Here is a 13,364-nt window from a genome sequence, read left to right on the forward strand (position 1 = left end):
TCATTTTTGTTTAATCTTTCTCTCTCTCTAAACATGGTTTGGGAAACATCTCAATCAAGAGATGGTCTCACTCAACTCTGCAAACCTAACATGCCCATTTGAGGTAAACTCCATCTAACATTCATCACTCCACACCAACTTGTGCTTCATCTAACCACTTTTTACTAAACCAAACCTCAGAGCTATGCACATACACACCAGTCTGTATAGAGTCAGACTATCGGATTGGATTCATTGACTAATGTAGAAAGTGTCTTATCAGATACGAGTTTATAATTTGTTGTAAGAATCCAAAGATTCTCTAGTGTCTATAAATTGAAGAAAAGTTATCCTAAGATCATAAGCTCTGGCTAACCATAGTACAACATCATTTGAGTTCGTGCTACTCTTCATTTTGATTCCTGCCATAAGACATACTGTACACAAAACTCTTCACCTTGCATGCCTCTCTTCTCTGGCTTCAAGAGCATCAACTTCCTCATTTGTTAGCAGATCCACCATTGGTTCATAAACATCCAAGTCTTTCCTTTTCCTGTCAAGATCATGGAAAAATATTTGTTATGAACGGAATTTGTTATCAATTTTGCTAGGTTACACATGTCACTTTTATATTCTATTTCAAAAATTCATCAATGCAGGAAGAGAGATGTTCTCAAATATCCACAACGTTATTTTATTTTTAGTCCAGAATTCACTATCAGAGCATTCCTAGGAAGGACCATCTCCAAATCATGGGGAAAATCAACTATCGAATGATAGAAAATGTGTGAATATGTGGCATTTCAACTTATGATGTGACACGAAGTTAAAAATGTTTCCACTCATCTTATAAGCAACCTAGACACCAGCCGGCAATTGTAAAACAGGTCTTAAAGATGACATTTCACTAAGAAATTTTCTAGATAAAATGAAAAATCACTTACCGAACTACACTGGACTTAAAGCTGAATAACTTCACTAGGTCCATTGACAAGCCACTTGCCTTGCTGCACATAGAAGATGGAGACTTATTAAGGAATTGTTCGAGCAAGCTCAACTATTACCAAAGGCAACTTGGATAGAAGCAACGTGTAAAGACCTCGCAGAACCATAATCAGATCCTCTGCGGCTTTTCTTGCTTAATCTACTCTCCCTAGCTGAACTCACACTTTGAACTGCAATCTGCAAAGTAGAAACAACAGAGAATTATTTATACTGAAATTAGAAAAAAAAAGAAACGAAAAATAGCTTAATGATCCAAACAGATCATTCACCTCGTAAAGTTGTTCTCTGATTGCAAATGCAACAGCAGGCTTCAGGAGAAAGGAAAAAAAGAAGAAAAGAAACCAGACATCACTTTGTATCAAACATTTGAAACTGAACTTTGTTTAATCACAGAAGGAAGGATGAGAAAACTGAGAGCGATTATCTTACTCCAACTTCAGGATCTTCAACACCTAAATCCTTGCACAAGGTCCTTGCAAATTCCTCAGGATCACTCTCGAAATTGTTCAGGTCCTGCAAACCGCTAAAGTCAAGCTACATGCAAGTATAAGAGTACACAAACCATGACTGAAACTACCACGTATTCTCACCCACAAGAACTGATCCTTGATGAGGGTGTGATTAACTCTGAGATCAAGCTGAAAAAAAAAAAGAAACATAACTCATCAGCTTCTAGACATTCTTCTTTGTTCAGAAAATCACTCATCGACAAAAGAAAGAGAGAGAGAGAAAACAAGGCATTAAAACCTTGATTGGTATGATCTTTTCACCAGTGTACATATCTTGTCCTTCATATGCCCGAAAGTCTGCGAGCTGAGACTGATAAAAACATAACAATTAACCAATGTGAGCAAAGCCCTCTCTTACAAAAAGTAATCCAAGCAAGAACACATCACACAAGCAGTCCTAGAGATAAAAACAGCTGGAACCAATAAGCAACATGTGACTAGTGTAATAGAACTTAGTAAGAACCCCACATTCAAACACTCCCACAATTGTAAATAAACAGAGAAGGTCGCAAACCTGAATAGATTGAGAAATCTGAGAGAAGAACGCAGGTGGGAGTTTCAAGTCTTTAACAGTCCTTCTAGCGAAGACAACGATCTCATTATCCGGGTCTTAAATCCAAAACACACAAACAAAAAAGGAATCACCTTTATCACATTCCGACAAGAAGATAAGGTTTTTAGAGAGTAGAGAGGAGAGAAACCTGAAGGGTTCCAAGTGAAGGCATCTTTGTAACGCTGACCTTCGAATTGAATGTCTAAACGAATAGGTACCAAGTTCTCAGCAGTAGGCCTATCATAAAAGAGGTTAGTAATTGCAGAGAAACACTAACACATGAACTCTATTCGAAGATGAAGAAGAGGAGACGAAACTTACATCCTGAACTTGACGGGACCTTTCCCTGAAGCCTTCATCCTCTCAAATTTTTCACAGATTCAGTTTTCAATTTCTGATATTTTCAGGCGATGCGGTAATATTATTTTTACTTTATTTCAGAACCGCCCTTACATTTATGATTTCTCACACATTTCACCCCTACCTATTTTTTTGTGTTTATACGCACTATATGAAATTTAGGGCCGTCATACACGGGCTTTTTATATGGGCCTTGAGACGGGCTTGGTGTAACCTGAATATTGAATCAACACGACCAGAGAATCATTCTCTCTCTCGCTTTGTTACATGTTCGTGCTCCCCAACAACGTTCGTGTGTTTCTTCATGGTCATGTACACATCCGGAGGAACACTATTGCAAACATGTAAAAAAAACTCTTGGATATTGTGTTTTATTTTTTTATATTTATAGAAAAACACACACACGCATCATAGGTGTTAAATAAATATATATGCATCAATCCTCCTAGTTCTTTAAGGTCGCCGTTGCTGATATGCATCAAGAGCTAGCTCTGTCCCACATGTAAAGACTCTTCCTCAATGCCTAAATCTCTCAAAACTGTGGAAACAGAGTTTTAACACCTCTCCGGTCTTGTGATCTTCAGTCTTCTCACGGTTTCAAGAAACATACTGAACCAAAAAACATCGAACCAGGTCAGAGATAAATATACCAAATATGGAAAACTATGTATGTGAGATTCAAGATTCTTACTCCCATGGAATATCACCGACCATCATCCAGTCTCCATCTTTGTCTTGATATGTCAAAACATGGTGTTTTCTATCTCGAGTACCACCTGCTAGAACCAAAGACAATGTATGGACATTCTTCAAAGTATTCAGATTTAGTTAAATGTTTTGTTCCACGACTTTTACTTACAGATAACTGATGTATCGAACATGTGAGACAGATTTTCTAATAGACTCTTGTAACCTGAGAATGTGGAAAGATCAAGCTTTCTCCCAATGGGGACACCTTCCATATAAACCTTAACAAAGAGAGCTGTGTTGTAGCCGCGTTGACGAAGACGAAGACGAAGACTCTTTAGTGTGTCTCTTAAACGAGGTTTTATAGGGGGCCAATCTTGGCTTGTCTCTCTACAAAAAAAATAAATAAATACAAGAAACTTCAAATGTGAACTAAAAAACAGAGAAAAACAGAACATAGAAACAGAGTTGTGATGTGGAGAAGACCTTTGTGAAGAAGTAGAAGGAAAGGTGAGGCTGAGGGAGAGATTAACAGAAGATTCAGAAGGTGAAGGCTTAGTACTGTCTACGGAGGATGAGGAATAAGGAGAATATGAGTTAGAATTCTCCATTGATTAGACCTTGAAGCTGTGTAACCTCTCACCTACAACTGTAACTGCATGATTCCTTATATTCTCTCTTGAGAGTGCTCTTCATGTCTCTCTCTCTCTCTCTCTCTTTCTATATATCTATCTGTTTGGTAAACAAATTAGAGACTAGTACGTGTTGAGATTGCATAGGTTTATTTTAAAATGACTTATTTAATTTTGCTATAAATAAATATTGAAGCTTAAGGGTTCACCACTTTAACTATGAACTTTAAACATTTTCTATATATGAACACACATGATTTTTGATAACCACTGTGATAATTACCCGATTAGATAACAAACTCACATGTTTAGGCCTTTGAAGCTTGTAAATAGTAAAACATAAGATTATGGCTTTAACATTTGTTTACATGTAAGATTCGAAGTTTCCATAAAAAGGATGAATCCAAGGAAGGTGTGTTCAGATGGTGTTGGAGCTAAAATGTTAAGGCTTTGATTTAAATCTCTCAACAGCTCAGATTCTTTAATTAGGAGAGATAAAAGGGCCAAAAGGCTTTATTGTCTAGCCTTAAACAGAAACTGAGCATCACATCACTTTCACTTTCACTTTCGTACATCAATATTTGAAAACTGAGTCTATAGACTATGAACTTGGGGATAAATTTTAGACCATTCTGTTGATATGAAAACTCAATTGTCGCTGTGACACATTAATGTTACAGACCATAGAAAATTGCGGAACCAATAAAAATAAAGAAGACCTGAAGAGTTTTGTGTATGTTGTTTTTGTGGAGCAGACAGTGCTCTTTTCTTTAACTATACGTTTCCTGTTAATGTCTCTTTAGCTTTCTGGCTTGTCTCTCTTAGGAGCCCAATCTTTTTACCTTTTGTTTTCAAAATACTTTCATTAATTTATAATAACTTAAAATATAATGTAGACGTTTTACATTACATAGTGTTTATTGGCTGTTTTGATAATAATATTAGATCTTTAATCATCATGGGAAATGTAATAGTTTATTCTAATAGTTGCTTTCTTATAAAGCCTACCTTGAATGTTGGATCGTTAAGACTCCTATGAGTTATTTTACGATCTGTCTTTGGACATGCATGTCTGTCTCTAGGGATCCTTCTTCTGAGAATTTCGATATAAATAACTTTAGAATGTCTAGTAGTCTAATGATGAATGTCTAGTCCTCTTTATGCTTGTAATAATTAGGTAATATAATCAATTATTTAATTTTCATATACGACATGTCTAAAGAGTTAATTAGTATTTATCTCGAGTAAGAAGAGTTTGTCTAATGGTTAGTCGGTATCATAAGTAAGAACAAAAACATATTTCTTTTACGTTATTTTCAAAGAGACCCAAAATTTTGACATCACTTAACTATATATTAAGACCGATTTCATGCATGCATCTTTGTGACTATCGTAGATTAACTTTATAATGCTAGAACAAGAAAACCAACACCGTTTAGTTTGTAGCTTAATTACATCTTTGTGACTATCGTAGATTAGACGTTTATGGAAGTAATATATAGAGGCATGCAATAGTATTGTGCCAAAAAGTTATAGCAAGAGAGATCATTATCATGAGATGTACTCCTAAATTAACGTGGCATGTTCATGCATAGACAAAGATGCAATCATATCTCCACGTTTGCATACAACTTCATATAATCAAATCATATATATAGTCCTACAAACAAAATGAATGTCTGCTAGCTGCTGATGAAAATCAATCATTTGGATAGTACTTCGTCAAAAAGTGACATCAAATTATTTTAGTTGATTTTAAGGCACGGGGATCCCTTTGGGTGATACACATTACACATACTCTGACTCATGATCCAATATAAAGAAGAAAACGGATAAATAGCACAAACCAAAGGTCGACAGGCCATAGGTTTTTAATGTGTATTAGTCCTGAATCTTGAAAGATAATACGACAAAAAGTTTATGTACGTTAATTTTGTATAATATCATGTAAGAGTGATAAAGAAGATTATTTTAACCAGCATTAATAAATCACCAACAGAGATTTCAAACCTTATTTTCTTATTAAACCCGCCAGAAAGCTCCAAAATACCAAAGTTAGTCGCATTTAATCTAGCCATCTAACAATTTCCAACTCTACTCTATTTTCACTTTAAAATTAGAATCCCACTATATAAAAGAAGCTATTTTTAAGCTTCCTAAGACTATCCACATGGTCAAAATAATCAGGGCCAATCAAAGTGTCAAGTCATCAAGAAGTGGGTTTTAATTCTTATTTTCTGTGGATACCTAATGTTGGGTTTTAATCTTTTTTTTTGGGCGGTTAAAAATATAATTCCTAAACCTAAGCCTGCTTCTTCCATTAATCTTCTCCAGATATGCTCAGCTCGGCCGCCACCTCCGTGAGTGCTCGCTCTGGCGATATTCTCTGCGGCTATTTGCATGGGAAGACCGTCGCGCCTTTCCGTTTTGCTCAGCCTGTGAGTTCTCTCCTCTCCCTGTGTCGACGTGTTTCTCTTCTTAGTGTCTTTATTTCTCATATCTGCTATTGTTGATTTTGTCTAGAAGCAGCATGTCTATTCTAAGTTGATGCGTCCGAGTTTCGTTGCGGTCCGAGCCATGTCAGAGTCTCAGACAGCTCTAAAGAGTCATCCACAGTCCTCGGCCTCCTCTGATTTGTTTTTTTGTGTTAACCTGCAAGTTCATATTCAGAGATTGATTTCAATTATATTTTGTTTACAATAAAGTTTTTAATATATTGGCGTGTGTACATCAGGAAAGAAGCAAGCTTTGATATCTTTATATGACAAGAAGAATTTAACTACTCTTGGCAACGGTCTTCAAGAGTCAGGGTATGTCTTATTTCATAATTTTTAGTTATGTTTCTGTCCTAATAAGTGTGTATGGATTGAAAAATGATTCTTTTTTTCATCTCCAGATACACTATTGTTTCTACTGGAGGAACTGCCTCTACCTTGGAGAATGCTGGAGTCTCTGTCACCAAAGTGGAGACGCTTACTCATTTCCCTGAAATGACAAGTTTCAATATTTAGCTGGTGGTAATGATTAAGCAGTAGTTTGGTATATTAAGCTTAGCTCTCATTCAGCTTGATGGCCGTGTGAAGACTTTGCAACCAAACATACACGGTGGTATCCTTGCTAGAAAAGATGTGGAGCATCATATGGAAGCTCTTAATGAGAATGGAATTGGTGAGTTTGGACACATTTGATTAGCCTTTTATTTTCTAAGGTTGAGACAAGTTATTTGTAGTATTCAGGTGGGATCAGTTTTTAGGATGGGATTGAGAACATCGACATTGGTGGTCCTGCTATGATTAGAGCAGCTGCTAAGGTATACGTATGTGCATATGAAACTTATTTCTTATATTCATATCTTGATGATAATTGTTGTTGGACAGAACCACAAAGATGTCCTCATCGTTGTCGATTCAGAGGATTATTAAGCTGTTTTGGAGTATCTCAAAAGAGGTCAGAACGACCAACAATTCCGCAGGAAACTTGCGTTGAAGGCCTTTCAGCATGTTGCTGCTTATGATTCCGCTGTCTCAGAATGGCTATGGAAGCATACTGAGGGACGTAAGTGCTTATTTTTTTATGTGATCCTCCTTACACTAGATCGAGATGTATTGGTGTCGTTTCGTCTTTGTTTCTTATCCCCTCTACTGCTATAAGGTTAATTGATTCACTGTCATTAATGCCTTTCTTAACTCCTTTGATTCAGTGCAACCACGATTTCTCCTTCAATGCTTCTTCCCTCTTCCCTCTGTTCAAGGCGGTGCATCTACAACTATAAAAAGGTTAGTTTACTTGAAAAGTTTTTTTTTTCCAATAAAATGGCGAACTCACGCTCCGAGCGGTGCCATCACAGTCAAGATCATCTTGGAATCACTCTGATTACAGAGGAACTCAAGCGAACATAAAGAAGCGTTAACGAGATTGAAGGGAGCAGTGGCCATGTTGTCGATGGTGATCAGCATGTCAATACTACGTAGATGGTGATTCAGGCGGCGGCTACGGCGGCTTTGGGAGTCAGAAACCGCGTGAAGTACATGCTCGCACTGGTTCCACTCAATCAGTCTCCCTTCTTCCTCTGTGCCACTCTCCACCTTCCGGTAAAATCAACAACCTGATATCTGTTTTGATAATAGTTCAAAACTTTTTATATTTGTTGTGATTATTTTCCTTTCGATTTGGTTGTTCTGATTTTTTTTTGTTCCCTTATTGTTTCTACCGAAGCTTTATGTGTTAGTACTGGATAAAGAGCATCCCAATAACAAATTTGTTGCTTCTCTTTGGGTGGCATTCTGGGATCTCTCACATTTATCATATGGTTTTGATGATTTATACAATGAATTGCTTATTTTGAAAAAAAAACTTGGTCGGTAGAATACTTTTGGTTCATACTTTTGTTGATCTTTTGATCTTTTCGGTGGGTAAAGAATGTGATACTAATACCACAATACATGTTCTTGGTACTTTCTATGCAGAAGTTAAGACACATGATCGGAAAAAGAACGCAAGATGTTGCAGTGAAATTGCAGAAAAAGATGGAACAGAGTGTTGAAATTCTCAAATTGAAGATCTCACCGGCAGTCACGGCGGAGAAGAAGGGCACCACTATGAACTACCGTATGAACCGCATAATGAATATCTCCTACAACCTGATCACATGACCACGCCACTGTTGTGTTAGTTATCTTTCGTTCATTTGCTCTTTTATCCTCCAAACTGTATAAACAACAGAAGAAACAAGTTTGTATATACATAAATTCACAATCCATGACACATGCTACACATAATATTTATAGTTTGATTGATGTTGGTTATGTCAATACAAAATACAATTTTTTTTTAAATACAAATTCTGTCATTTTTTGGGACGTGATGTTGTAAACTAATGCTTAAATTGTTTTTATTTTAATGGATTTACACAAATAAATATTTTAATTGTCATATTATGATGACATAAGAAAAATTATCAAATTTTAATATATTGAAATATTAAAAAATAAATATAAAGATAACTCCAGTATAACAAAACAATAGTTTGTTTGTACAATATATTTATTAAGAATACCAACGGATTTAGGATAGGTGAGAGCTCTTCTTTTTTCTTCTTCTATTTGATTTTTATAGAAAAAAATTAATGCTGTATCGCAAATAAAAATATTACTGATTAATAAAATATTATTCTTCTTTTTAGATGTTATGAGGCTGAAGAGAAGCGTGAAGACAGACAGGGAAAGGCATCCTGTTAATTTTAAAAATACACATGCATTATAAACCGGCATCCAAATATATAAAATAATTTTTGTAATGCTCAGGTTTCATTCTTAGAATATGATACTTTTGATAATTAGAATTACACTTTTCAAATGCATGCTTTTAAATATAAAATTATATTTTCACAAAACAAAAATTCAGTAAATTCATTAAATCTTAAGAAAGCTATACAATTAGAAACATTCATTAACATTAATGATATATTTACGTATTTTTTAGAGACTAACCTGCCCGTAGGGCGGACCAAACCCTAGTTTAGAGTAAAAAATGCTTCAATAGTATTCTATTTCTCACTCTAAAATAGGATGAAAAAATAGGTTTACTCCAAATATAGAGTAATTTGTTTTTTTTTTGTTCATCACTCTATTTTATACTCTAAAATAGAATACTATTGGAGCAAACTCAAACTCTATTATAGAGTTACTCTATTTTAGAGTAAAAAGTAGAGTTAGCCATTGGAGACGGTAATATTTTGCTAAAATAGGGAAACTTTATTTAGAGCATCTCCAACCCACCTCTATTTCTACCTCTATAATAGCATTTAGAGGCAAAATCACTCCAACTCATCTCTATTTTTGCCTCTAAAATAGAGATTGCTATTTTCTCCTCTATTTATAGAGGAAGAAATAACATTTCTCTATATTTTGCTCTATATGTAGAGATCTCTATTTTAGAGAAATACATTGGAGTAAAACCCACCTCTATTATAGAGTTCCTTTATTTTAGAGGTAAAAATAGAGAAATACATTGGAGATGGTCTAATAGAGGTGAGATATGCTCCAATGTATTCCCCTAAAATAGCAATCTCTAAAATATAGAGTAAAAAATAGAAGAATGCTATTTCTTCCTCTATAAATAGAGGAAAAAATAAAGATCTCTATTATAGAAGAAGAAATAGAGGTGGGTTGGAGCAATTTCACCTCTAAATGCTATTATAGAGGTGAAAATAGCAATGGGTTGGAGATGCTCTAAGAGCATCTCCAACCCCACTCTATTTTTCACTATAAAATAGAGTTTAGAGTAAAAAATACTCCAATGGTACTCTATTTTTCACTCTATAATAGAGTGAAAAATAGATTTACTCCAAATATAGAGTAATTTGTTTTTTTTTTTGTTCATCACTCTATTTTTTTACTCTAAAATAGAGTACCATTGGAATAAATTCAAACTCTATTATAAAGTTACTCTATTATAAAGTTACTATATTTTAGATTAAAAAATAGAGTAAGCCATTGGAGATGGTCTAATTCAGGATTCATTATGGATAAAGCCTATAAATTTCTTGATATTCCTAGAGGAAAATTATTAAAATTGTTAGCTAAAATAGAATACTAATACTTACTTTTTCTTTTTTTAGAATACTAATACTTACGATTATAAAATCTTTATAATTGCTACAAAACCTGAACATCTGCTAACTTATTCCACCACGGTGTTAATTACCAATAAAATTCATAACCAATAAGGTGTGGTCTGGTGGTTTGTTTCTGTGTACAGTGGGCTAGCTCGTCGTAGATAAAAACTAGGAACCGAGTTCCACAATTTACTAAGCTAGTGTTCAATTTGAGTGGTAAGAATAGCCGCACTTCAACAAGCCTTGGGACTGGTCTGGTTTTGATCCGGAATCCATCCCATTATTAAAAATAGTACAAAAGAAAGTTAATGGTATACTTTTTTTTTGGTCAAGTAAATGGTATAAATTAAGTTCACAAAAGCAAGGAATAGAAACCAAACAAGGTATATATCGGACTATCATCAATATATGGCTACATGATGAGTGTGTTGTGCATGCCTTCTACGCCATGCAAACAAATACACGCACATAGTCTCTGACTTTGTCTGTAGTACGTTTGTATTGTTCTAGACAGTAATTATGGTCTTAAAACCCACACGCTCTGTCAATAAAGCTTTGTTTCCACAAGAAATCATGAACAAAGTTTAAAAGCAAAAACAGAACAATCAATTGTGGTCACAATCAAAGACTTTAGAATCTCAATCAGGTAGTATAGTGTAAAAAGGAAAACGGAGATACATTATATATGCTCTGTTAATTTCGACCATTGGATTGAGAGAGACTCTTGCACTTGTGGTCTTGCATGAACATACGTGTTCTTCTATAAGCCAAACATAACATTTTCAAGACTTTTATGTCAAAACGAGTTGTAGAGTTATATGGTGGTGTTTGATTGGTTTCAGACTTTGCAGTGGTCCCAAAGAAGAGAAAGAGAAGCCATTTCATTGGTTCGGTATTCTCTTTAACATCTTACTCTCTCTACTACTCTGGTCTTCAGCAAAATCTGAAAAGACAAGTAAAATATATTGATGTCTCTTCAACGACCCAATGGGAACTCTAGTTCCTCTTCTTCCCCCAAGAAGCACAAAACTGGTAGTTGTTTACTTGTTTTTAATGAAAATTTTGTTTTTTTTTCCTATTTATTTTGGTTTTAAGAAAATGGGTTTGTATAATTTTCAGAGGAGAGTGACGAGGAGGAGTTGTTGATGGTTCCTGACATGGAAGCAGCTGGATCAACATGTGTTCTAAGCAGCAACGCCGACGACGGAGTCAACAAACCGGAGATTGACCAGACCCAAAACGTAACTTCAACCGCCAAGCGGGGCCGTGGACGAGACCCAGTCGATAAAGAATACAGAAGCCACAAGAGGTGAAATATGAATCAGTCATTTTTACTAGAATTATGCAATTGAAACGTGAAAGAAGTGATAATGAATGTGCGTTGGTTTTGGTATGAAATAAACAGATTGTTGAGGAATAGAGTATCGGCACAAGAAGCGAGGGAGAGGAAGAAAGTGTATGTGAGTGATATGGAATCAAGAGCTAACGAGTTGCAGAACAACAATGATGAGCTTGAGGAGAAGATCTCTACTTTGATGAACGAGAACACAATGCTTCGCAAAATGCTTATTAACACTAGGCCTAAAGCTGACGACAATCACTAAGATGAGAAAACCATTTGACTAATCTAATGTTGTATGTTTATCTTTTGTTTGCATACAAAGAACATTCATTTTGAGCATAGCATTGTCTATCTTTGTACTCTTATGAATTTTATGTCTTCGGTTTAATCTTTTGGATCGCACATTGTGGTTTGTACGATGTTGCTACTATCCATGTAATCGTTTAATTTGTAATTAAGACTTTGGTGAACAAAAAAAAATCGTGGATAAAATGTGATTTGAGATTTGCACAATCAAGAAAGACAAAAGGTAAAGACTGCATAGAGTTTAATCAAGAAAGACAAAAGACTTAGGCTTTGAATGGGTAACTCAAATCAAATAACGCAGATCAAACAAAAAATCAAACAAAAACGTAGATTAAGCAGAACAAATGCAGATCAAACAGAACAAATACAAATCAAGGTAATTTAATAAATTATTGTAATTAAAATATTTTATTATCTTAAGTATTTTAAAATATCTAAATTATCCTAAAGAACCAAATTACTCGAATAGTTTTTATCCAAAATATTAAAATTTATCCAAATTATCTGATTTATATCTGAAGATAACTGATGTATAAAATAATATATATTCTATATATCATTTTAAAAAATAAATTCATCCAAACATAATTTTACACTCAAATAGAAATTGAAATAAATATTAAAATACAGTTTAGAGAGAATTATTATTTGATTTAGAAACTAAATAAACTAATTATAAGAAACTAATAAGATGAAAAAAAAAAATATTCATTGGTCCTAGGCTCTAATTGGTCATCTGCATCTTGCCCACTACTTTTTCTTATTTTTTGGAGAACAGTTTTTTTAAAGTCAATTACTAATTGGGAAAATTACTAAAAGAGAACAAAAAAAATAAGGTTGTTGTCCCCTTGGTATAAAACCAACATAAAGTTGTCTCAATAGTATAATTTTTCTCATAATCCCAAAACTAACCCTATATTTAATCTAATTAAACACAATTTAAAAGTTGTCTCAATAGCAGGCTGCAGATTTTGTCCAAATTAGTCTAACCTAACCGGAATTTTCGGTTTTGTTACGATTTTGAATTCAGTTTAGTTTGGTGGGATTTTAAAAAATGTTTTGGTATTCAGTTTGGTTTAATTTTTAAAATATTTTTTGAAATAGTATTATCCAAAGTTAACATAAATCACTAAACTGAATTTTAATCAAATTAACCAAAAATAATGAATATAACCAAAAATATATGAGTTTTTAGGAAACTAAATCGAAATCTAACCAAAACCCCAAAAATTCAGTTGTTTTGGTTCAGATTTTAAAAATCTAAATTAACCAGAAATCTAACTTTTTCGGTTTACTAAGTGAAATTGTTGCCAAACCGAACTAACCGAGAATAACCAACCCGAACAAACAGAAGTATCCGAAACCAAAAGGTGGG

General features: G+C 34.3%; 3 protein-coding genes across 3 annotated transcripts; 1 reads left to right on the top strand and 2 right to left on the bottom strand.

The window, feature by feature from the left end:
* Positions 1-207: 207 nt before the first annotated feature.
* LOC106345287 (chromatin structure-remodeling complex protein BSH) lies at positions 208-2,543 on the bottom strand. Its single transcript, XM_013784511.3, has 10 exons — positions 2,368-2,543; positions 2,195-2,283; positions 2,008-2,102; positions 1,732-1,803; positions 1,575-1,622; positions 1,414-1,497; positions 1,254-1,292; positions 1,079-1,161; positions 924-986; positions 208-532 (listed from the first exon to the last, which is right to left on the bottom strand). The coding sequence occupies exons 1-10, from the start codon at positions 2,403-2,405 to the stop codon at positions 433-435; spliced, it is 711 nt and encodes a 236-aa protein (XP_013639965.1). The 5' UTR covers positions 2,406-2,543; the 3' UTR covers positions 208-432.
* Positions 2,544-2,725: 182 nt separating this feature from the next.
* Positions 2,726-3,868, bottom strand: LOC106422875 (auxin-responsive protein IAA31-like). Its single transcript, XM_013863661.3, has 4 exons — positions 3,580-3,868; positions 3,266-3,483; positions 3,098-3,182; positions 2,726-3,015 (listed from the first exon to the last, which is right to left on the bottom strand). Exons 1-4 carry the CDS (start codon positions 3,702-3,704, stop codon positions 2,961-2,963), a joined length of 483 nt encoding a protein of 160 aa, XP_013719115.2. The 5' UTR covers positions 3,705-3,868; the 3' UTR covers positions 2,726-2,960.
* Positions 3,869-11,161: 7,293 nt separating this feature from the next.
* Positions 11,162-12,175, top strand: LOC106345289 (transcription factor HY5-like). Its single transcript, XM_013784514.3, has 3 exons — positions 11,162-11,373; positions 11,461-11,650; positions 11,747-12,175. Exons 1-3 carry the CDS (start codon positions 11,310-11,312, stop codon positions 11,943-11,945), a joined length of 453 nt encoding a protein of 150 aa, XP_013639968.1. The 5' UTR covers positions 11,162-11,309; the 3' UTR covers positions 11,946-12,175.
* The last annotated feature ends 1,189 nt before the right edge of the window (positions 12,176-13,364 follow it).

The sequence above is a fragment of the Brassica napus genome, unplaced genomic scaffold (assembly GCF_020379485.1).
Source record: "Brassica napus cultivar Da-Ae unplaced genomic scaffold, Da-Ae ScsIHWf_764;HRSCAF=1103, whole genome shotgun sequence".
Taxonomy (NCBI): domain Eukaryota; kingdom Viridiplantae; phylum Streptophyta; class Magnoliopsida; order Brassicales; family Brassicaceae; genus Brassica; species Brassica napus.

What these genes read in the sequence shown, in the direction of transcription:
- LOC106422875 (XM_013863661.3), bottom strand. Translation starts at nt 3,704, where the DNA reads ATGGAGAATTCTAACTCATATTCTCCTTATTCCTCATCCTCCGTAGAC. An exon ending in GTTCGATACATCAGTTATCT is followed by an intron (nt 3,183 to 3,265) that starts GTAAGTAAAAGT and finishes TGGTTCTAGCAG; the next exon opens with GTGGTACTCGAGATAGAAAA. An exon ending in GTCGGTGATATTCCATGGGA is followed by an intron (nt 3,016 to 3,097) that starts GTAAGAATCTTG and finishes TTTTTGGTTCAG; the next exon opens with TATGTTTCTTGAAACCGTGA.
- LOC106345289 (XM_013784514.3), top strand. Translation starts at nt 11,310, where the DNA reads ATGTCTCTTCAACGACCCAATGGGAACTCTAGTTCCTCTTCTTCCCCC. An exon ending in CCCCAAGAAGCACAAAACTG is followed by an intron (nt 11,374 to 11,460) that starts GTAGTTGTTTAC and finishes TATAATTTTCAG; the next exon opens with AGGAGAGTGACGAGGAGGAG. An exon ending in GAATACAGAAGCCACAAGAG is followed by an intron (nt 11,651 to 11,746) that starts GTGAAATATGAA and finishes TGAAATAAACAG; the next exon opens with ATTGTTGAGGAATAGAGTAT.
- LOC106345287 (XM_013784511.3), bottom strand. Translation starts at nt 2,405, where the DNA reads ATGAAGGCTTCAGGGAAAGGTCCCGTCAAGTTCAGGAT. An exon ending in AAAAGATCATACCAATCAAG is followed by an intron (nt 1,623 to 1,731) that starts GTTTTAATGCCT and finishes TTTTTTTTTCAG; the next exon opens with CTTGATCTCAGAGTTAATCA. An exon ending in TTTAAGTCCAGTGTAGTTCG is followed by an intron (nt 533 to 923) that starts GTAAGTGATTTT and finishes TGATCTTGACAG; the next exon opens with GAAAAGGAAAGACTTGGATG.